A 22,228-nucleotide genomic window follows, 5' to 3' on the forward strand; every position below is an offset into this window, starting at 1 on the left:
CTAGGCCTAAATTCGAACCACGAGCTGTCCCTCTCAAAATCTATATCAGAAACAAGCCAGTGTTGCGAACGGACGTGTACCTTCTCCGAGGGACCATTAATGGCGTATCTTTTAAGGGTCAGATCGACCCGACAAAGCTACACTAGGAAATCCGCTATTCATGTCTTTGAGAAGCCCTTATCTCTTCAACATCCCCCCTCATCCTTAAATAATCCCTTGACTTCACACCGTCAAGATTTCAATTTTCACCCACCTTCATCAAAACATCATCTCAAGGAATTTAGCTTCATTTTGCTTTCCGAAGACAAGATACAAAACAACACATATATCTCTCATTTTGCCAAGTATTGCACTCAACTTCACAATGCAACCTTCCACCATCATCACGCTCTTCTTCGGCGCCCTCTCTATAGCCGCTCCGGTAACAAACACAAACACAAACACAAACACACGCATCGATGTAGTCAAGCGAAGTAAGCTCCTCGCACCCTGGATTCACTGCAACCCCAATTCATGTGCCATAACACCAGAAGCTCTCGACAGCGATGACGCAATCGTCTACCCCGAAGAAAAGCTCTACGCCGAGGAGTACAAGCGAGCCGCCGACGCAAAATCTGACGCCGATGACTCTATTATCTACCCCGAGGAGAAGCTCTACGCAGAATAGTTCTAAGCGTGAGAGTTTGGGTCCCGGGAGTTCGTTTTCATGAAGTTATGAGAAAGGTGCCTGTGGCGTACTTCATTTTTTGGTAATCGACTTTTAGAAAATTGGATTCGGCTAGATATCTCGGTTAGATGCAGGTCGGAATCATATCTTAATCTGTCAACTAGAAGAGCTTTCTTTATGGAATATTAAATTGTCTTTCATGAATAAAGACAGTCAGTGCAGGTAAGGCGTGGTAGTCTATCTAGCCACACTTTATAAGGACGAGCTATGGTGCTGCACATGTGTTAGAATCTTTGAACCATGTTACTTGTTTCTTATTTCCTTCTCATTACCGTCATTTTAGCTTTAAGCAGTGATATAAAATTAAATGAGTTAAACCTTGACACACACTCCAAACCCCTCAAACCCCCATCCTTTGAATTAATACCTACGATCGAAGTGCTCGTACCCAACCAAGACCAGAACCCCTTCCTCGCCTTTTGCAATACATTGAATCTGCTGGACTCCAACACAACCCCTCTATGACCCCTCCGAATATCTTCTGCCTTCGATGAATCAAGATCAAGCTCGATCAAGCAATTGTGGAGCGCGATGTAACGTTCTAATTCCCCGAGGTTTACCGCGGGTTTCGGTCGGCGAAACCACCTGCATATCGGGACGCCAGTTCCACAGTGCCGAGGTATTTCTACATGCGAATATTGGTTCATATGGAGCTGGGGGAAGTCCAACAAGGCTGTGCGATACATTGTGACACCTTGGTTCATCGCGGCCGCGTAGGCTGCATAAGTGACTAACTAACCAGGAATGGAGATACGGGTGAGCATGTTCATTGGTTGACGTAATTGACCGAGGTGTGCAGATAGATCTGGACCTGGTATCGGAGATTCGTGGAAAAGGCACAGGATTTGAAAAGCGAGACTATAGGTAAGATATCCCCTTGCTGGAAACCCCTTCTACTAGATGTTCGTCAACCTGGTGTTTCTCATGTGGATCGAATGTTGACAACCTAGGTCGAGGCCCAACTCCAACATTATTCACTAAATCTAGTCACGTTCTGCATTTCACCTCTCCTCCATTGTTCTCTCTACTTCTAAGAAGTATTACTCAAAATGTTCCCACAAAGGGAGTACGAAGACTATCTAGACGGCTCCTCCGAAGCATCAGTACACCTTCTCCCAATATCTCAAGAAAGGCGCCAAAAGCATACGTCGCCACGTACACAACGCACTTTCTACATTCTCCTCGCATTTGCTGCCATATGCACTTCTATAATATCGGGAGCAAGCTCCGGATACCTCGCTTCTCGAACGGCACAAAAGATAATTGCAAACGGTGGTGGAGATTCAGTAACACAGGGTGTGAAGCAGAGAATGGTGATGGTTCATGGAGAGAAGATACCACATCCTTTGCAACGTGAGTTTCTAAGCGTCAAGACTAAAATCGTAGTAAGAACTAGTGACGACGCAGTCTTAGTCGACCTAATTCAAGAAACGTTCATCTCAAACCGCTCATACATTCAACCCCCTTCTCAAGAGACCGATGAGCTTTGGGTCAGCTTGTATCCCAAGGATAAACACGGGCTATTCGAGTGGCCAGACTCTCGACCCCAAAGAACCGGGTTTGCAGGATTTCACCAACTGCACTGTGTAGTATGTTCTTACCCACCCATTATTTGACACAACCAGCTCACGCAGACTATAGGATGCTCTCCGGAAGAAATTTTACCAAGACTACGATATTATACAGGCCCTCAAAAATTCGGAGCCGGCCCCAAGCTTCGAGCGTGAAATTGACATGGACCATTCCTTGCATTGCATAGAATTTCTCAGACAAAGTGTCATGTGCAATGCGGATGATAATATCCAGACTGAAAATAGTTATCATCAGGGGATTCTCGCGTTTGGGGTAACATACCAGTGCCGGAATTGGTGGACTGGGTTAACAAGAGGAATGCTATAGAGAGTTGAGCTGTGTATTCTAGGTTTAATAATGGTACCCATATTTAAAGTGACATGTAGTATAGCTTGTATGTCTGGGACAGCTCCTACGGTTCAACAACCCATCATAAAATAGACCCAAAAAAAGCTTACCCACACTGCAAGGTCACGTGTAATTTTTGTGACTGATAAGGAAGGGGTTGCGAGGTGAACGACGTGGAAAGCAGCCACTGTGTAGAGTAAATCTCCTATCTGACAATGGCATTCATTCTAATAATAGTATATCTTATTCTAGCAACGAATTCAAACGATCGTATCTTCTATAGAAACGGATTATGGAGGACGATATGGTAGGGATTAGTGTGATGGGCGTCATGCATCGAGGGACTCAACTAAAGTGTGGTAGCCAAAAAAAAATGGAAGCTCCACTTATAAAACGTCTTCTGGTGCCAATTGTGAGTGCAACCTAAGTGAGGACTTCTTGATTTTTGCTGGTGCTCCATCCTCTCCAATACAAAACTTAGTCACTTCCGTCCTTCATGTTTCCGTTTATCATCTTCAGTTTTTCACCTTCGTAGTTAACAGCACTCCCATATTATTCAGGTATACTCTACTTAACAACCGTTTCATGGCAAGCCCTCCGATTACCATATGGCCTAAGGGACTCATCAGACCCCCATCCTCCTCTGAATTCCCATAATTTGTCAAAAATTATCTGCCTCAGCACATAGCTCTGGCTTCTTATTGAAGAACTCTCTTATTGCAGCGAAAAGCTACTCCCATAGGTGCGCCTTATTGTGACTCGTAGATGTCCTAATGTCGATTATACCATGTGTGGAGAAATCTGCTCAGTGAATGGTTTGAACGGGTTGTGTACAAACAGAAAGCCTGGCATGATGCCTTCCAAGGTGCTCTTTTCGAGCTCTTCGAAAGCCTTTGATTATCCCGCAGGGGCGGCCATGATTCCGCCCGTATGACAGCAGTAGACGAAGATAAAGGTGGCAAGGTTCAGAGTAGGGAGAAAGCTGGAGGTTGAGGGTGTGGAACCTGGCGGAGAAGTTTGATGACCCATAGATGAAGTGGTGAGAGAGAAAGCGGATATAGCGCTGTTTTCCGTGGGCGATGGGTTTGGTAATGAAGTTGCATCTAGCTGCTCTTCCGGTATTGCAATTCTCCAGACGTCAAGCATCTGCCTCATGTTCCTCCACCTTCTAAGCATGCAGTTTGCCGCTCTTTACCATATAAAGCTTGGTGCCGTTGAGAGTTGATCCGTCTATCTCCAGTGCAAATTGGTTGAACGATTCCTAAGTCCGAAATGAACCCCACCAAAATCCTACGCCCATTGACCTAGCACGCTCTATGAGGCAGTTAAGTCTAACAGCCTTCGTCTCTGTAGATTCACTAAAATATCCCCACAGAGAGTGGGGAGCCTGAGGAGGTAGCTTACTACCGTCAGCAATTGTAATACTGGTAGGGAAAAGGTGCTGTCCACGAGGCTGGGGAAAGTTTAAAAGAGCCGGGCCCGTGGAGAAACAATAGATAAATCGAGGAAGTATTATAGAGAAGTCCGGAAAGTATGGTTATATACCTTAAAGTATCATCCGCCGCATAGTGACGAGTTGTATTTACATAGCCGTCTTGATCTGTATCACCCTGGGCGGCTTTGCTAGTTCATATTCGAAGACTTTGTCTGGCTCTGAAGCGGTCTCCTTGCATCGCTGCAAGATGCCCTCTTGTAGGTCCACCCAAGCCTCACAGGATGATGAAATGGATACAAATTTCTCTGATATCCTTTTGAACTCGGCGCATAGGCGAATTCGACAAGGACGCAGTTTCCTTTATGTAACTGATTGTCTTCTGATGCACAGGAGGGCGATTGGTGCGGATGATCATAGTTACGAAATAGATATTCGCGATCATGGGCCATCTTAGCCGCGGAAGTGACGGCGATACTAGGGTAGATCTTTATCGACGTGGTGGGAAAGCAATCAAGCAATGCCTACGTACTGCAAAGCCGATGATTACTTGCAAACCCGAGTATTGCTGCAGCTGCACCTCGTCCCCACCGCTCGGTCCTAATGCGAGTTCTCTGATTCTTTGCAGGGTCTTCTCCATGCGTCGACCTGAGCATTCGGGTCTCGAGAAATTTGTAATCTCAGTGAAGGAATGCAGAATATGAATGTTGTGGAAAACCTTCTCTCCTCCTTGGTTCCATTGGGTTAGGGAAACTTCCGCTCTCATTTCTATCAACCTAGCATAATAGGACTCCACAGCTAACTGGTGATAGTAGGTGAGAAGGGCAAATAATTATGCACCTACTGTCCAGTGCTTATGCTGGTGGTGGAATTGATGCAGTGTGGAGCAGAGAAATCATTTGTGAGTGTATTGAGGGTCGCATCTACGCTGGCCGAACGTCTATTGCTGCTCACGATATGCTGATGGTTTACGGACGTAGATCTTGACCCACTACCAAAAGCCTTCATCCACTAACGAGACAATTCAGTAGCTAAGCTTCATGATGAAAGCCAAAGCATCCGCTAGATGCTCTCTAGTAAAGTGGCGAGAACCGTGGCAAGTCCGAGTCCAGTCGTCGTTTTCGTGAAATCCTCCTGGCAACCTGTATCTTAGAAATTCGAAAGATGTTAAAGGTAGGGGAAACTAGTTCTTACTTGAAACAGGGAGACTAAAAATTGTGCGCGGATTAAGTACGAGGGAAAGTCGTAATGACAATCGTGGACATCCCGAGATACCGCCTTCCGCTTCCCGCGAGATTAGATATCTACGTGCCCAGCGATAAAGCCAAATATGTACACATAAAGTCGAAAACAGAGGCGTACAACTGTTGCCGTTATGTGGTGACTGTGAAGTTCGATAACATCGAGCCCTTATTCTTCTTCAGGCGAGCAAGGGGCAACACTCGATAGCTGTATGTTTTTGAGTATCCACTGGAGCCACTAGCAATGGCGGGATAGATGCTGTCTTTGGCATCTCGTGTGTTGGGTGGTTCTATAATTTGGAAATTATTGCGTAATTAGTACACAGAATGCGACATTGCATGAGATGAGAAGGGTGTAACGTACTTCATGGGCGAGTTGCTCACACACCCGAGTCGCTTACTTTTGCCAAGACCCCACTAAACCACCCTTCCTACACTAATGCATTCCCCACAACACTACTTAGACGCGCTAAAAGAATGTTAGATACAGCTTACACTTTAAGCTTTTAAATAAGACATAAAACTTTTAAAGAAATATGCTATAGCTATATATAAAGTCTTATAAAAGATAATAAATAACTATAGCGCTAGACAACCTTTACAAGCTAATTCTACAGCTAAATTACAAAGGCTAGGTAATAAAAAGGAGTAGGTAATTATTAAGACTATACTTAAGCTATATGTGTAAGAAATTTCCCCTTAGATAGCATTTATAGCTAATATAGCTAATTCTTTGCGCGCTAAGCGTAATCTAGGCTATGTTTACATAAACTAGCCTAGTACGTTTATAAAGTGTTATTTAGAGCTTAAAGTAACATTTAAGCGTAAGTATAACTATAAGAGAGCCTTTTATAAGAGTCCTAGGGTAATTTAGGGCAGGTTTAGCCTTATAAAGAATATTAAAGCTAAGTATAGCATCTAGAATAATAACATGTACAACTTTAGCAAGATAGGGTTTATAATTAGCTAGATATTTCTTAACTATACTTACGCTTAAAACTTTACTTTAAGCTCTAAATAACACTTTATAAACATACTAGGCTAGTTTATGTAAACATAGCCTAGATTATGCTTAGCGTGTAAAGAATTAGCTATATTAGCTATAAATACTATCTAAGGGGAAATTCCTTGCGCATATAGCTTAAGTATAGTTTTAATAATCACCTACTTTTTTTTATTGCCTAGCCTTTATAATTTAGCTGTAGAATTAGCTTGTAAAGGTTATCTAGTGCTATAGTTATTTATTATCTTTTATAGGACTTTATATATAGCTATAGTATATTTCTTTAAGAGTTTTATGTTTTATTTAAAAGCTTAGAGTGTAAGCTGTATCTAACATTCTTTTAGCACGTCTAAGTAGTGTTGTGGGGAATGCATTAGTGTAGGAAGAGTAGTTTGGTGGGGTCTTAGCAAAAGTAAGCGACTCAGGTGTGTGAGCAACTCGCCCATGAAGTACGTTACGGCGTGAAGTAATGATACCTTCTAGTGTTCTCTCGTCGCAGTTTCGACGCTGCTCGGAACTGGTCAAAAGTATTTTATCGTCTTTGCGTCATCGGATGGCTAAATCTGGCATGCGTAGTCAGGTTTAGGGGCAGGAAGCGTTGAGCTTGAGTGAGGATAGAGGAGAAAGTGAGAGGTGAGGTCATGATGGCGCCGAATCCAAATTTGAGCAACCATTCAAAGCTATCCCTGAAAGGTTATACCAACCAATCTTTACTTAGTCTGTGGGATTCTATCCTGTTTGTCTCCGTGCCACTTTAAATTTCCGGGTTTTCTTGTTTGCAGTCAGTCCGTGGTGTGGACAACGGACTACACACCTACAAATATGTACTTAAAAGGTCTAAATTCAACAATAAATGTCTCCACCTATAATTTTTCTTTCAAACTCCCAAGTACCTCCTCCCTCCGCCACACAGCCACATTCCTCGTTCCCCCACCCTTAAACCTCGTCGTGATAATCCACTCCTTAATTCCTCTCCGCTCCTTCCCCTGCTTCTCCACCTCCTCTCCGGGTTTGTCCAGTGTCAGAACAGCCGTATCCATACCCACGCCCCCAACACCATCCTGCTGCAAGTCGCCGTACTTTCCCTTTCCTAATACGAGGGGTGATATACATGCCTCCGCGAAACTAACTTCCTCCTTCCCCTCATAAACGCGTGGTGTGCAGAGAAAATCGAGAAGTCTTTCACGCTCGAGCTGGAGTTCCTGCGTGCTTGGGATCGGAGAACTCGGACTTGTGACCGTGCTCGCGAGATACGGGGCTAACATGAGGGTGAGGAAGAATTGCGGCGGGAATAAGATAATCCGGTTCTGTCGCGCCAAATCTATCCATTTATTTGGTGGCAGAAACCGCGCTGCTGTATGCTCGATCCCGCCATCGTGCGTTGGGTTGGGAATGAAAATCTCTTCTTCCTCTTCTAACCCCGACCCTGGGGGTGTTCCAGATGATCTGCTTTTCGTAGGGGAAAGGGAGCCTAGGGGAATGAAATAGATGTACATTTGTGTCGAAAACCGCCTGGGTACATTCGGAGGGGTGATCCAGCGGGTAAATGGTATCAGTGCCGCTACATCTGGTTCCGCACCCCATCTTTCCAACAACTCCACAAACTTCACTTTTCCGGAATGGACACCTCGTCGCCCTTCTTCTCGTTCCTCGTCGGAGATCTCGGTGTACAGACGCCCGGTTTTCTTGCTCTTGGCTAGGAGGATCCCGGATTCTTCGAATGTCTCCCGTATCGCTGCCATTCGATATGCAGGCCCGTCTTGATGCCTCATCGGGTCGTCAACGCCGGGTATAGTACCATCGTGCGTAGAAGAGAGCGCGCCGCCGGGGAAGACGTGCGCCGAGGCAAAGGAGGAGGATGTGCGGACCCGGTGGAGGAGGAGAATTTGGTTTGTAGGGGAGATGACGAGGACACTGGGTATATTTTAGCTAGGGCTCAATTTTGGCCAGGTCTGGAGGTAGATTTGGGAGCGAGTCGTGAAGGACGGGGCGGGGAAACCGACCTAGCACTAGGACTCGGGACTGCAGGAATCTTGGGCGGTTTAGCTAGCGGCGTATGATCCGCTGGTGTACTCATTTTACGAGCATTCAAGCCCCCAATCTTATTGCGTAATCTAGGTCTCTCTATTGAAGGATAATTAAGCTCTCTACGATGCGCGAGTTGTCGGCGTGGAGGGAATGTTGTTGCTCCTAGAATTGGATTATATGAATTTAGGAGTCTAAGTTGTTGGACGCGATTAACCTGGATGAGGGGAAAGGAAATACGGGTTACTGGCATAGTAACCCAGAGAATGTTGTTTTAATCTGGGACATGGGATGGCCATGATGGATGACAGGCAGGTGGTTGGTGAGCGATCATGACGCGGGGAGCCTGAGATGCCGAGGTAGGGATCTCGACATCTACGTGCGTGACAAAGTTAGCGAGAGTCGAGCACAACTAAAACTTTAAGATATCGCTCGGCAGGCTAAAATTAAGGCAAGAGGAATGTGATCTTTAACATTGTGCAAATAAACGTCAAAGCATGGTATCATTACTTTTATGCCTAATCAGTAAATATCAGTCCCATATCCCATCAACCACTGGAGCATCTAGAATAATATAGCAAGCCTCCCAAAACGCCTCTTGGATGCTGAATATTTATCTACGAATAGAGCTTCTTATCGAAGCTGTGCAACCCATGCACGTTACCCTCAGCCTGAGCGCTGGCGGTTCTCAGCTCAAACCTGACCGTGCCGTTGTCCACACCCTCTCTCAGCTCCGTCAAGCTCTTAACGCCAATGTCCTGGAGAGAGTGTTGAACGCCTGCCATCAGGTACGGGACGAACTTTGTGATTGAGCCACGATCCTGAACGGATCCGGAAACACCCTGAGCGACGAGGATGCGGTCCCCCTCAGAGAAGTAACGGGCAGTACCAGCGTTGCTTGCCTTTGCATTCTTGCTACCAGCACCTGCCTTCTTGTCTTCCATGGCATCGATACTCCCCATACCACGATAGGCCTTGACGAGCTGACCGTCACGGCTGACGAAGTATTGGCCGGGAGATTCGGTGGTGCCAGCAAGCAGACCGCCCATCATGACGGTAGTTGCACCGAGAGCGAGACCCTTGACGATGTGGCCGACGTTCTGAATTCCGCCATCAGCGATGCAAGGAACACCAAATCGCTTGGCAAACTGGGTGACGTTGTAGACTGAGGTAGCTTGCGGCCGACCAACTGCCATGACCTCCTGCGTAATACAAGCGCTTCCGCTGCCCATACCAATGCGGAGGCCGTCAACTCCAGCAGCAATCAGAGAAGCGGCTTGCTCCCGGGTGACGACGTTTCCGCCAATCACATCGAGGCCTGGGTACTTCTCCTTGACATACTTGATCATCTCGATTTGGTACATACTGTTGCCCTGGCTGCTGTCAAGCACGACAATATCGAGGCCGGCATCGACCAGCTTTTGAAGACGAATCTTGTCTTCGGGACGAGTGCCAATGGCGGCTGCGGAAATCAGCTGCTTCGAGTGAGGGAGTTTGGAGGCCAGCGGGTAGTGAAGATTCTTCATCAGGTCGGAGCGAGAAAGCAAGGCAATGAGGTTTCCCGATTCATCAACGATGGGGAGCTTGCCCTTCTTGGACTTGCTGAGGATGTTGTTGGCCTCATGGAGATCGATGCCCTGGCGAGCAGTGACCAGATCAGTGGACATGACAGCAGTAACAGGATCATTCAGGTTGTCGTGGAACTGAACATCACGTGGAGTGATTATGCCAACGAGCTTCGAACGAAGGGTGCCGTTCTCTATATCGCGCTTGTCAGCTTAGCGCTTGTCGCGACACTGAAAAGCGAAGGGGCAAACAAAGCTTTCTTCAGACAGAAATCTCCAATGTTCCACAGCACGACGGAATCGTTGCGGATGAACGAAAGTTAAAAGGGCAAGTTTGATCATCACAGAAAATCGGTCAAAGCGAGAATGCCGCAAGGAAACATATTATGCATACCTGTGACGGGGAAGCCACCGAAACCCCACTTCTCCTTCAAGGCCTTTGCCTCTGCGACGGTAGTCTGCGGCGAGATAACAACAGGGTCCAGAATGAAGCCGTTCTCGAATCGCTTGACCTTACGTACCATCTCCGCTTGCTCGTCCACGGAGCAGTTGTGATGGATGACACCCAGTCCACCAAGGAGCGCGAGGTGGATAGCCATGTTGTGTTCAGTCACCGTGTCCATGGGGGAGGAGACGAAGGGAGTCTTGAGGGTGATTCTCTTGGTAACTGGAGTGTCAAGGGTGACATCGGAGGCAGGGAAACCTGAGTTGATACATTTAGAGCCATTCTCGAGGAGGGGTTTTCTGAGGAGGTACCGATGTATCCTGGAACCATGAGGAAATCGTTGTATGTCAGACCTCCGTTGACCTTGGAATTAAGGAGCGTTTTGACGTGGATCCCGTCGCGCTCAGGGTACTCGTTCTTGAGCACGTCGAGGGCTTTGGAGAAATCCAGGGCCTCGGGACTGGTCTCAGCCATGGACTCGCCTTTGAGAATAGGCATTGCGAATATGAAAGGGCTTGCCAAAGAAACAAACAAGCAAGTTTTGGCTACGACGGAAGAAAATAGACCACAGATCGAGGGCGAAGCTATGGCCGGGAAAAAGTGGCGGGCTTTTCCCAAGAGCAAGAAGTCCCACGGTCGCGAAAAGTTTTTGTGCGGAACGGAGAATGGTCCGTGCATTGATATCACGTGACTAACTTAGTGTGACGAGAGGGAGGGTAGCACGTCTCTATTAGGTCGAGACTCGACGTGTCAACGGCACTTCTCACACTGCACATCGCGCCACGACAGGCAAGAGGCGATGGTGGTATCAACCAAAAGCACAGAGATTTGCAGCGGTCCCAGATGCCATTGTCTCCGTGATTTGCCCAGGGGAAAGCTAGCATGCCAAAGCAACTTGGCTACGGAATATATCAGAATCTATCCGCCCAAAGAATGCAAATCTTTGCAGGCGGTTGGCCACCCCCCCTCCAACGCCTTCTGGCTTGCTTCGTGTCCAATCTGGTCGTCGCAGGCTCTCTTGCATCATGCATCGGGTCGGGTGTCGATGCTGTGGCGGGGAGATCCTTGGCACGTGCCAGTCGCACGGGGCAACAACAAACCCTGTCATGGTAAACACTCCTCTTCAACACCCAAGCCCGCTCAATGCCACACTTGATGTCGCCGCAACTCCAATCTACTATCGCCATTTCACATCCCTCATTACTTTCTTTGGCTGTGCGGTCGCTGCTGCTCGCCCCGGTCACTCGGACTTTTGTCGACCTTTTCCAGAGGTCTTTTTGGACGCACATGCGAGGCAGGCGCCTTCCATCCGTCTTATAATATCGCGGTTTCAATAGCGGCCTCTGAAGCCTCAACCACGGGAAATCTTCTAACAGCCCCACACATCCGTACAACGTATGCCGCGACGACTCACCTCTGACCACCACGCCCGGCATCCGCGCTCGCAATGAGCTATCAATACACGCCACGGACAAGACTGGGCCACCAGGCTACCTCGCCCTCACCACTGCGCCAGCTATCCAATGCATCATCAGGATCATCTGCCTATTCCAATGCCTCCAGCAACGCCTCAAATGGCTACCCGCTACCAACCTCCGGGCACCGGCGGGGCTTGAGCGACGCCACAACTCTCTCTCACACACGCACCGAGAGCTACTTTGGCTCCGAAGACACGGATTCCGGAAACACATACACGAGCATGCGGAAATCGCTCCGGCCGCTTCCTTCGGTCCCTCAGAGCTCTCCCATCGTCGAAAAGCCCGGGCGCACCTCAAACAGTCCAAAGCACACTCGGTCCCAAAGCGTCGAGCCCATCCAGTATCCTCCTTATGACGGCTCTACTTCTCCAACCTCCAAACCTCGCCCCCTCTCTCTGGCAATTTCCCGCGCGGATTCGATACGAGCGCCGACTCGCGACCACTCGTCCCGCAACCAGGTCTCCACGCATCTCGAGAGGCCCGACCTACAGAGCTTCGGCAAGTCGTCCACCAGCCATCTTCGAACTCTATCTAAGTTTGCGCAATCTGCATCTGAAGATGACTTCACTATTAGGTCCCCGGAGCAGGAAGTCGTCGGGCTACATGGGCGTAGGAGACTACAGCGAACAGACTCCGCCCGAGGGAAAAAGTCCAGCGCTTCAGGCTGGGCCAGTAGGAATTGGATGGACCAGCAACGGCAATTTCTGCAAGCATACGAATATTTGTGTCATATCGGAGAAGCGAAGGAGTGGATCGAGGATATCATTCACAAGGATATTCCTCCCATCGTGGAGCTAGAGGAAGCACTAAGAGATGGTGTCACCCTCGCCGAGGTTGTCCAGGCCATCCAAGGGCGCCCTGTGCGGATATTCCGACATCCCAAACTGCAATTCCGACACTCTGACAACATTGCACTTTTCTTCCGCTTTCTCGCAGAAGTTGAACTCCCAGAGCTGTTCCGCTTCGAGCTCGTAGATCTATACGAAAAGAAGAACGTCCCGAAAGTTGTCTACTGCATCCACGCCCTCTCATGGCTTCTGTTTCGCAAAGGCATCGTCGACTTCCGCATAGGCAACCTCGTCGGAAAACTCCAGTTCGAGGACCATGAACTGGAAGCTATGCAGAAGGGTCTCGACAAATCTGGTATCAGCATGCCAAATTTCTCAGGAATGCAAGCAAACTTCGACGTAGAACCTGAGCCCGAACCGGTAGAGTCCGACGAAGACCGAATAGATCGCGAGCTTGCTGAAAACGAACCCATCATTCTGGATCTGCAGGCCCAGATTCGGGGCGCCATGTTGAGGATACGATTAGGGAACATGATGCAAAGGATGTGGGAAAATGAGGATATAATTGTTGACCTGCAATCCCGGATACGAGGCGATTGGGCAAGGCAGATTGCCTACTACCGCCTAGATATGAAGCGATTCGCAGTAAACCTCCAGAGCGCCGCTAGAGGATTCCTGGTTCGATCAAGGTTACGAGGTGAAGAAGAGTACTGGAGGGACAAGGAATGGGAGGTGCTCAAGGTGCAGAACCTTTTCAGAGGCCGGAAAGCTAGGGCACAGGTCCAGTTCACCAAATCCCGTATGCAGCGCCATGAGAATGGCATTCGACAATTCCAGGCTGCCATTCGAGGAGCACTTGAGCGACTGAGGGTCGGCAATGATTATGAGCAAACGCGCATGTCAGAAGCCGGCGTGCAACACATCCAGTCAATGATCCGTGGAGCCTTGATCCGACAGCAGATCGACCGAGAATACGCAGAGCTCAGGGGGAGCGAAACCGGAACCGTTCAACTGCAAGCGGCTGTTCGTGCAAGTGTTTTGCGTCGGTCCTTGCGGGCAGATCAAGAGAGTCTTCGTCAGCATGAGTCCATCATCGCCTTGTTACAGTCAGCTGCTAGAGGAGCAATCGCGAGACGACAGAATGCTCAGATTCAAGAGAAGTTGGTAAGCAGCCATGTCAGTTGGTCCGACTTCCATGCCAAAATCCGAGGCAACTCCTTGAGAAGCTCCCTCAAGCAATTGCAGGAAGCGCTCCGAGCTGAGCTGCCTCAAATTGTCGATCTCCAAGCTATAGCAAGAGGAGGCCAGCTTCGCTCAGAAGTCGCCGATACCCTCGAGCAGTTAAAAGAGCAGGAGACTTTCATTACTTCTTTACAGTCCTATATGCGCGGGTTCATGTCGCGCCAGAGGCACTTCTCTGATCTAAAGGCTTTGCAGGCACAAACTCCAACTATCGTGGACCTTCAGTCAGCATGCCGAGGGTTCGTGCAGCGACAACGAACATACGAACTGCTCTGCGAGCTCAATAGTCATGAGCCGAACATTATCGACCTCCAAGGTGTCGCTCGAGGTATGATGCTCAGAATGGAAATCGGTGCCCTTCTTGCAAAGGTAGAAGAGCATGAGAGTGCAATTATTGAGATTCAGGCACTTGCACGGGGTTTACTTGTGCGGAGTAAGTTCGTCGAGAAGAAGAAGTACTACAGGGAGAATATGGAGAGGGTCATCAAGATCCAAAGCTTCATTCGAGGTCGACAACAGGGAGAAGCGTACAAGAGCTTGACGAGTGGCAAGAACCCTCCCGTTTCAACCATCAAGAACTTTGTGCACCTTCTCAACGACAGTGATCTCGACTTTGACGAAGAAATTGGTATGCACGATGAATACTTGTTTTCAGGATTTTTACATTAACTTTTTTTTATAGAATTTGAGCGGCTCCGAAAGACTGTAGTCCAGCACGTTCGTCAAAATGAACTTGCGGAGCAATACATCGACCAACTCGATATTAAAATCGCTTTGCTTGTCAAAAACAAGATCACGCTGGATGAGGTTGTCAAACATCAGAAGCACTTCGGCGGTCACGTTGGAGCCCTGCTCAGCAGCAAGGACATATCTTCCAAAGACCCATTCGATCTTAAGGCCTTAAACAAGAACTCTCGAAGGAAACTTGAGCACTATCAAGAGCTTTTTTTTATCCTTCAAACACAGCCCCAGTATATGGCCAGGCTCTTCAAGCGTATTCGAGAACAGGCTGTGGCTGAGAAGGACACTAAGCGCATTGAACAACTCACAATGAGTCTTTTCGGTCTCGCGCAGAAACGAAGAGAGGACTACTATCTGCTGAAGCTCATGGCTCGATCACTAAAGGAAGAAATAGATGGTTGTGCAACACTACAAGAGTATCTTCGGGGTAACTTCTTCTGGGGAAAGCTCTTCGCTAGCTACGTTCGATCACCCCGGGACCGCAAATTCTTAAGGGATGTATTCGGGCCAGTGATCAAGGAGAATATCATCGAAAGCGAGGGCCTCGACCTAGAAAGTGACCCGATGCAAATATACCGGTCCGCGATCAATAACGAAGAGCTCCGAACAGGCCGAAGGAGTCACCGCGATCCCAACATTCCCCGCGAAGAGGCTATCAAGGATCCAGAGACTCGGGAGACCTTCATCCACCATCTTCAAGACCTACGCGATATTGCAGACCAATTTTTCGCCATGATGGAGGAAGTGCTTCACAAGATGCCATATGGCGTTCGCTATATTGCGTCGCAGATGTTCGCAGAGTTGCGACAAAGGTTCCCGTACGAAGCACAGGAGCAGCTACTTCAAATTGCTGGTCATTGGGTCTGGAAATCATATCTCCAACCAGCTCTAATACAACCTCAGCATTGGGGTGTAGTAGACCGAGGCCTCTCTCCGCTCATGAATCGCAATCTCGGAGAAGTCGCAAAGGTCCTAGGTCAAGTTGCTGCAGGCAGACTGTTCGGTGGAGAGAACGTCTACCTTCAACCCCTCAACAGTTACATCACAGAAGCCATTGACCGATTGCAAGATATCTGGTCCAACTGTAAGCCGACCACTCAATAACCAGATGTCACCACTAACTCGTTACTAGTAATCAGTGTCCGTGATGCGGAGACGCAATTCGATATTGACGAATTCAACGACCTGTATGCGCGTACAAAACCGACACTTTATATCAAACTCGCCGACATCTTCGCCATCCACAATCTTGTCGTCGACGACCTTCCGACTCTATGTCCCTCCCAAGACGACCCTCTTCGAGAAGTGATTCGTGAACTTGGCAGCGCAAAGAACAATGAGAACGAACTACTACATGTAAGCTCAACTGAAATTACATTGACGCTCAACCCCAAGTTTCACGACAAAGAAGGTATGCTATCCTCCTCTCCGCTTTGCTGTTTCCAGTATCTAACGTTATAGACCCCGATGCTGCCGTCAAGGCTCTTTTTATGGAGACTAAGCGATACGTCTTGTACATCATCCGCGTTCAGACCGGCACCAACCTCATGGAAATCATGATCCGACCTATTACACCCGAAGATGAGGATCGTTGGGATGCTCTTGTCCGCGAAGAACTCGCCAGTCACAATCGCGATCGTTCAAAGAGACTCCGCTCCTCAGCCGCCTCAACCTACACAACCGACATGACTTCCACCACCCTCCTCGACATGGACTACCCAAGCCTCAAACGTGAAGCGCTCCAAAACATCCTCCAACTTGAACGGGCCGGCCGCATCTCGCGGCACAACCAATACCAAGAGCTTCTCAACGTCATCGCTATCGACATCCGCACAAAACACCGCCGCCGCATCCAACGCGCCAAAGAACTCGAAGGTGTACGCGCTACGCTCTCCGCCCTCGATGAAAAAGCCCACTACCTCGACCAACAGCTCAAATCCTACAACGACTACATCGAACAAGCGATGATCACGCTCCAAAACAAGCGCGGAAAACGCCGTTTCCTCCTCCCATTCACCCGCCAATACAACCACATGCGCGAACTCCAACGAGCCGGCCGCGACTATCGCTTCGGCTCGTTCAAATACTCCGCGCGGAATCTTGCTGAAAAAGGGATCCTAGTGTCCTGGCAAGGATATCCGGAACGGCAATGGGACCGCATTGACGTGACACTATCGTCTAATACTGTCGGGGTGTTTGAGATCCAGGGGTCTCAGGGTAGTATGATGATCCCAGGAGCGTTTGCAGAGGTCCCATTGGACGGATTGCTGCAAGCGCAGTTTGATAATCACCAGTTTATGAATTTGTTTGGGGAGGGGAAGGACGGAAGCGGCAGTGGGGCCGTCAGGTTGAATGTTAATTTGTTTTTGCATTTGATTTTTAAGAAGTTTTACCGGGATGAGTAGGCTGGGTCCTCTGATGGAGCTGCTTGGAAGGAGAGGGGAGAATGGATTTGGATTTGGGGATTTGCAGTTTGGGGTTGGTTTGGAGGAGGGGTACATCAGAGTAGCGAAGGAGCAATGTTGTGCTTTTGGACTGACCTGGGCTGTTTCTGGATCTGGGCTTGTTTGCATAGTTGGTGTGGAGTCGTTGGTGTTGAAGCTCTTTCAGGCTGGCTGAGGGTTTGAATATGTCTTTTTTGTTTGATCGATGTTACTTTCTCTCCTTCCTCTTCTCTACTTATCCCTTCCCTTCCCTTCCCCTACCTATTCTTCTGTTCAGATATTCGTTCATGATTTCGACGATTGTAGGAGTGGCACGCACGTATGTTGATAGAGAAGGGTATCTACACAGATAGCATGATTATGGTTGGGGATTATGATAACACTCACGTAATGGATGCTAGGCGATGGGGTGGGAGAGAAAAAGAATGAAGGATAGAAAGTTGAATGAAGTATTGATATCCAACGTAAATTTCCTAGAAGTATCTAGCTGTCTGTTTGGTGAACTTGGCTTGAACCTTGAGCTTGTGCAGAGACTATATACATACAGATGGCGTTGTCTTGGACACTGATGCTTCTGACAAATATGTGAATTCTCAGCTATCGACAACGTGCATCACGAGCACACCCAATGGCAATGTAGAATGGATTGCATACATATCTCTCTCCACATCTGATAATATTTAACTTTTATATATATATGACTAACTCAAACTATCTACATTTCCGAGGACATCCATTGGATCCTTATCCACCATGGTGATTGTGACCGTGGCCATGATTTATTCCAATTTCAAGTCTTGTGCTCCTGCAAATTCCACAAGAGCGGTCCACCCAATTGCAATTTCAACCCACCATGAATGCACCATGCAGAAAAGGCAATCCAAACAGCCCACCAACCTACCCGCCAGACCAATCCCAGAAGAACGTGGGAGAAGAAAGAAGAATACATCCATACTAAACGCCGCGCTATGCCATGCTAGATGAGAACAGAAATGCGAAGAAATCCCTCCCATCCACCCATCAGACATGATGACCAAATCCAGAAAAAAAAGAAATCATCGTAAAACGGCCTGAATTTTCACACCCGCCTCAATCCCTTTCTTCCTCTCAATACGCCCTCGTCATGTTATGCCTTCTTCCCCTCTGCTCCCCATCCCCATCCCCTTCCCCCTCATCCACATCCCCATCCACATCCCCACTCCCATTCACACTCCCATTGGAATTCCCAACCCCATTCGCCAACGTCCCATAATCCCTCCCTCTAACCCCGTTCGCGCCAGGCATAAGCGTCTCACTAGCGCTCTCTGCCTCCTCTTCAATATTCTCCCTATTAATCTTCCAACTCTTCCGATACACATATCCCACGAGGGCAATACCAATAAACAACGCTACAGCAAGTAGCATGATGTTGACGGGGACGGGGTTGTTGTGGAAGCCTTTATGAGTGAGGGCGTCGAGGGCGGATTGTGAGAAGTTGAAGAGGCCGGCTAGGCAGATGATCAGGCCGTAGACTTTGCCAAAGGTGGCGAAGCCGAAGACTTTGGCGGAGTAGTCGCTGCGTGGGATTGTTAGACTATGTAGATTGCGGAGCAGATGGTCAGAGGAACGGGGACCTACGAGACAGTGGTGTAGTAGAGAGGGCGGTAGAGGACGAATAGACAAACGTTTGCGTACGCGGCCCAGGTTTGAGGGATGACACCCAGGATGCCAATGGAAGTGGCGATCATAACGAGCAGCCCGAGACAGAAGGGAGTGCTCGTGTTATCAAGAATGATACCTATAAACGGAACGGAGATCACACCCCCAAGAGGGAGCGCAACATCAAAGAAGTTATTAATTTCCACAGCCTTGGAGTAATCGCCAAACATGTAGGCGTACTGCGCGCGAATGGTTGCCACGAAGTAGTTGATCCTGGTCATCTGAAGGACGGTGAAGAGGGCGATCAGGATGAACCAGGCGGAGCGGACTTGTTCCGAGGCAGAACGGCCATGGAGCGCCCCCCATACGCCAGATATATTCTTCTTCTTTTCTTCCTTCTTGGTCTGCTCTGTTGCATCTTTACTGCCGAGCAACTCTGTGATCTCGCTTACGACGCTCTCACGGTGTACGCGCCGTGCTTCTCGCAGCCGGCGGACGGTCTCCTGGTCTTCGATCTCGTTGTCGGAGTCGTGAGTATCGTTTGTGTTGTCCTCGGCTTGGGTAACGAGCTCTCCCACGGTTTTGTAGGAAGTTGCCGGCATGACAGATATTTGGACGACGAGAATAAAAGCCGGGACAATGAGGTAGCAGAGAAAGAACTTCTTGGGCCAGAAAGAGCCACAAGAAGCCTGGTATATCAGCCTGTAGAAGAGGAATATAGCGCTCGAAGTATCGAAGGCCCCGGTCAGGAGCGCGAGGATTAGTCCCGAGTATTGTGGGAACGTGTTGCTGAGTTGGAAGGACGAGATGAAAATGAAGGGACCCCCCAGGGCAAGGAAAAGATAGCCGGGAATGTAGCCATCGAAGGGGAGATGCCACGCGAAGGCGAAGAGCAGTGACCCGATTGCGATGAAGACGGCTCCTATTATCCCACTCACTCGGGGCCCATAGCGATCGAGGATTGTGCCGACGGGGAGGGCGACGACGTTGGTGGATACGGCAGCAACGGTGAACATCAAGTTGAGCCTGTAATGGTTTCTATTAGCACCGGGCATTCCACCTACCAACAAGTCCAATGTGTCTATACTGACCGCAACTCCTGGGCGTAGCACACGGGCACATTGTCCTCCAGCTCCTGCTTGGTGCAATAATCCCTATAAACCTCCTCCTCGATGAGAACAGGCTTTATTGCGGCGTATCCGAAAACGACACCGGCGGCGAAAAGGCAATAAATAACAGCGAAGAAGACCTGTACTGCATCACAAGTGAGCAGGCCATCTTATCTTAATCGCGCCACAACCTCCCCCCGGAGTCTACTTACACACTCTCTTCCACTTGGGGACCTCAAAAGCGCCAACGGGCTCCTCATGCGCAGTTGGCGGCACCCAGCTGCCCACAGGATTAAAGCTCATCTTCCGATGTCTGCTGTCGGGGCTCTGTTCTCTGCTCCACGGCTCATACTCCTCCATAGTCGACAATCGCTCTGCCAAACTCATTTTGACAGACTTCGCCCCAACCCCGCAGTCCAGCGGCTATACACAGCAAGCCCGGCGGAGATGAGGTCAAGCCAAGGCAGCGCGATCCAGCGGCTGGCACGGTGTCTGTTGGTAGTCGACCCCGCGCAGTAAGAGGATTCGGGAGCAAAAATGGTGAATGACGTCGGGCGCAAGAGAGTGACGCAATTGGCAAGACTAGGGAGGCTCGAGGGATGACAACGGATGCGCAGACTGGCCCCGGTAGGAAGAGGAGAAGAGGTCAGGCCCTATATACATGATGGCGAATTGAGACGAGCGGGGGAACATGTCTGGTCGGGTGCTTGGCGGATGATGGATGCGGGCGGCTGGAGCAGGTTCCCAGCCGCATGGGGATTTGGGAAGCCTCGTGATCACGATGGTTGCGTGAGAGAGCTGGGGAATTACGAATTGTGCCAACTGGAATTACAACATCTTCACACTCTATTCCCCATATTCTGTAGACTTCTTTCATCCGCTGGATAATACACGCAACAATTCCTCCTCTTCTCCTTCCCAATCACCACCAAAACGCTATTATCTGCGATATCACCCACAAGCCAATCCGCGCCTCGAGTCATGGGAGCTCCAGGAGCTTGGGCCTCCTGCATTTCGCAAAATTTCCTTCCTTTTTTCTCTCCTCATGTTCGGCAATCCCCTAAGCCCCCGATCTTGCTCACCTTCAGATTCAGTTGCGTGAGGTTGACGATCAGTTGACTTTACTTGGTGTGATTGTGAACTCAACAATGGGACTGGGACTACGAGTGACAAATTTTTATTGATTCCCTGGCTGCTTAGATCCATTAGGATTAGAGACATTCAATGTCTAAACGAAAAATGAAAAATGAAAATAACTCCCAACAATTTCCGATACTTCGATGCGCGAGCTCTCATCCATCGGGGTGTTGATAAGGAATGACAGAAAACAAGACCCCAAAGAATTAACCTCTTCCAGTGCCCTTTTTTTTAAATTTGGTTTTGATTATAAAGGCTGTCGGCTGGCTTGGTGCCGTGCTTGACTATCTGACTGGTCGCTCCTTTTCTGAATCATGTTCATGCTCCCTATCATGGTATTCAGACGTCAACGGACTTTGGAGCCGTGTTGGCCTTCTTATTCTTATAAAAGAGCGTTGGGAGAAGAACGCAGGAGGTAGTGAACAAGATGCTGCATCTTATTAGCTCGTGTTGATCGGCGGATTAATGGTATGGTCTTACCAGAGGGCAATGGCCAAGCCCCAGACAGCCTTGGACTGGAAGCAGTTGGACTTGGTAGCACCAGCCCAGTTGCCAAGGTTAAGCTTGGATCCAATGGTGTTGAGGTTCTGGGAAACCGACATGGTGAAGGCATAGGCGGAGGCGGCATCGACCTCCTTGGACGCCTTCCCGATAACATAGCAATTGAGGAAGGATAGAGGCTTGCCAACCGTCACCGCGACGACGATGAAGGCGATAAGGAGGAGAGAGTCCACACCGGACATGACGAAGAGTCCCAGGTTGGCTTGAGACCAGTAGAACGGAATGCTGACCAGAACATAGAGGGTGGCGATGCATGTCTAGAGAAGTGTTAGTCGTGATCACATCTTCACAAGATGTTGTTCATACCACACTGAGTGTTCCGACAAACTCTTTAGGAGGCTCTATTCCGTTCGAAACAATGAGAGAGATGAAGTTGGCCGAAATGCCAATGATGATTATCATGGAAATGACTTGAAGAATTCGCACGAGAAGGAAGGTCTTGCTCAAAGGCATGGCTCCATAGCTTGGGACAGGCATGACGAGTGATGGTAGAAGAGGTTTCGTATATGTCTGAGGAACTTTGTGTGGAAAGGTGTTGGAAAAGATGGTGTCGTCAAAGGCCAGAAGAAGTGCTTAAGTAGCAAAGAATGGACCGTAACCTGCCAGCAGATCGAATGAATGCGTGGTGACAGAGAACTTTTCAAGGAGCGGGATCCGGCCGAGAGACGGAATGAAACAAAGAAAAGAGAAAAGGAAACTCGTGAAGTGGAGGAGAAGGTGAGTTGGGTGCTG

The 22,228-nt window shown here is 48.8% G+C and overlaps 8 protein-coding genes across 8 annotated transcripts; 3 read left to right on the plus strand and 5 right to left on the minus strand.

Moving 5' to 3' along the window:
- Positions 1-10: 10 nt before the first annotated feature.
- BDR25DRAFT_343840 (uncharacterized protein) lies at positions 11-955 on the plus strand. Its single transcript, XM_033693868.1, has 2 exons — positions 11-473; positions 531-955. Exons 1-2 carry the CDS (start codon positions 100-102, stop codon positions 547-549), a joined length of 393 nt encoding a protein of 130 aa, XP_033545836.1. The 5' UTR covers positions 11-99; the 3' UTR covers positions 550-955.
- An 821-nt stretch (positions 956-1,776) lies between these two features.
- Positions 1,777-2,626, plus strand: BDR25DRAFT_315498 (uncharacterized protein; the record flags this gene model as incomplete). The annotated part of the gene is made up of 3 exons (XM_033691529.1): positions 1,777-2,080; positions 2,114-2,316; positions 2,414-2,626. The coding sequence occupies 3 exons, from the start codon at positions 1,777-1,779 to the stop codon at positions 2,624-2,626; spliced, it is 720 nt and encodes a 239-aa protein (XP_033545837.1).
- Positions 2,627-3,427: 801 nt separating this feature from the next.
- Positions 3,428-5,689, minus strand: BDR25DRAFT_356767 (uncharacterized protein; the record flags this gene model as incomplete). Its single annotated transcript, XM_033695696.1, has 14 exons — positions 3,428-3,538; positions 3,593-3,793; positions 3,843-3,908; positions 3,942-4,005; positions 4,073-4,192; positions 4,234-4,313; positions 4,361-4,567; positions 4,612-4,855; positions 4,924-5,090; positions 5,172-5,213; positions 5,274-5,357; positions 5,388-5,488; positions 5,520-5,592; positions 5,645-5,689. The coding sequence occupies 14 exons, from the start codon at positions 5,687-5,689 to the stop codon at positions 3,428-3,430; spliced, it is 1,605 nt and encodes a 534-aa protein (XP_033545838.1).
- Positions 5,690-7,186: 1,497 nt separating this feature from the next.
- Positions 7,187-8,400, minus strand: BDR25DRAFT_229729 (uncharacterized protein; the record flags this gene model as incomplete). The annotated part of the gene is made up of 2 exons (XM_033685316.1): positions 7,187-8,237; positions 8,327-8,400. 2 exons carry the CDS (start codon positions 8,398-8,400, stop codon positions 7,187-7,189), a joined length of 1,125 nt encoding a protein of 374 aa, XP_033545839.1.
- Positions 8,401-8,965: 565 nt separating this feature from the next.
- BDR25DRAFT_335027 (inosine-5'-monophosphate dehydrogenase-like protein) lies at positions 8,966-10,964 on the minus strand (the record flags this gene model as incomplete). The annotated part of the gene is made up of 3 exons (XM_033692977.1): positions 10,670-10,964; positions 10,308-10,616; positions 8,966-10,107 (listed from the first exon to the last, which is right to left on the minus strand). The coding sequence occupies exons 1-3, from the start codon at positions 10,854-10,856 to the stop codon at positions 8,966-8,968; spliced, it is 1,638 nt and encodes a 545-aa protein (XP_033545840.1). The 5' UTR covers positions 10,857-10,964.
- Positions 10,965-12,057: 1,093 nt separating this feature from the next.
- On the plus strand, positions 12,058-17,469 carry BDR25DRAFT_289139 (ras GTPase activating protein-like protein; the record flags this gene model as incomplete). The annotated part of the gene is made up of 4 exons (XM_033688433.1): positions 12,058-14,494; positions 14,549-15,691; positions 15,740-16,018; positions 16,069-17,469. 4 exons carry the CDS (start codon positions 12,058-12,060, stop codon positions 17,010-17,012), a joined length of 4,803 nt encoding a protein of 1,600 aa, XP_033545841.1. The 3' UTR covers positions 17,013-17,469.
- A 689-nt stretch (positions 17,470-18,158) lies between these two features.
- Positions 18,159-20,513, minus strand: BDR25DRAFT_343844 (MFS general substrate transporter; the record flags this gene model as incomplete). The annotated part of the gene is made up of 4 exons (XM_033693869.1): positions 20,011-20,513; positions 19,781-19,943; positions 18,669-19,715; positions 18,159-18,606 (listed from the first exon to the last, which is right to left on the minus strand). The coding sequence occupies exons 1-4, from the start codon at positions 20,183-20,185 to the stop codon at positions 18,159-18,161; spliced, it is 1,833 nt and encodes a 610-aa protein (XP_033545842.1). The 5' UTR covers positions 20,186-20,513.
- Positions 20,514-20,959: 446 nt separating this feature from the next.
- Positions 20,960-22,228, minus strand: BDR25DRAFT_289144 (uncharacterized protein). The gene is made up of 3 exons (XM_033688434.1): positions 21,803-22,228; positions 21,416-21,753; positions 20,960-21,365 (listed from the first exon to the last, which is right to left on the minus strand). The coding sequence occupies exons 1-3, from the start codon at positions 21,971-21,973 to the stop codon at positions 21,275-21,277; spliced, it is 600 nt and encodes a 199-aa protein (XP_033545843.1). The 5' UTR covers positions 21,974-22,228; the 3' UTR covers positions 20,960-21,274.

Source organism: Lindgomyces ingoldianus (assembly GCF_010093535.1).
Source record: "Lindgomyces ingoldianus strain ATCC 200398 unplaced genomic scaffold BDR25scaffold_22, whole genome shotgun sequence".
Lineage (NCBI taxonomy): Eukaryota > Fungi > Ascomycota > Dothideomycetes > Pleosporales > Lindgomycetaceae > Lindgomyces > Lindgomyces ingoldianus.

What these genes read in the sequence shown, in the direction of transcription:
- BDR25DRAFT_289144 (XM_033688434.1), bottom strand. Translation starts at nt 21,973, where the DNA reads ATGCCTGTCCCAAGCTATGGAGCCATGCCTTTGAGCAAGACCTTCCTT. An exon ending in TTGTCGGAACACTCAGTGTG is followed by an intron (nt 21,754 to 21,802) that starts GTATGAACAACA and finishes ACACTTCTCTAG; the next exon opens with ACATGCATCGCCACCCTCTA. An exon ending in GGCTTGGCCATTGCCCTCTG is followed by an intron (nt 21,366 to 21,415) that starts GTAAGACCATAC and finishes AATAAGATGCAG; the next exon opens with CATCTTGTTCACTACCTCCT.
- BDR25DRAFT_343840 (XM_033693868.1), top strand. Translation starts at nt 100, where the DNA reads ATGGCGTATCTTTTAAGGGTCAGATCGACCCGACAAAGCTACACTAGG.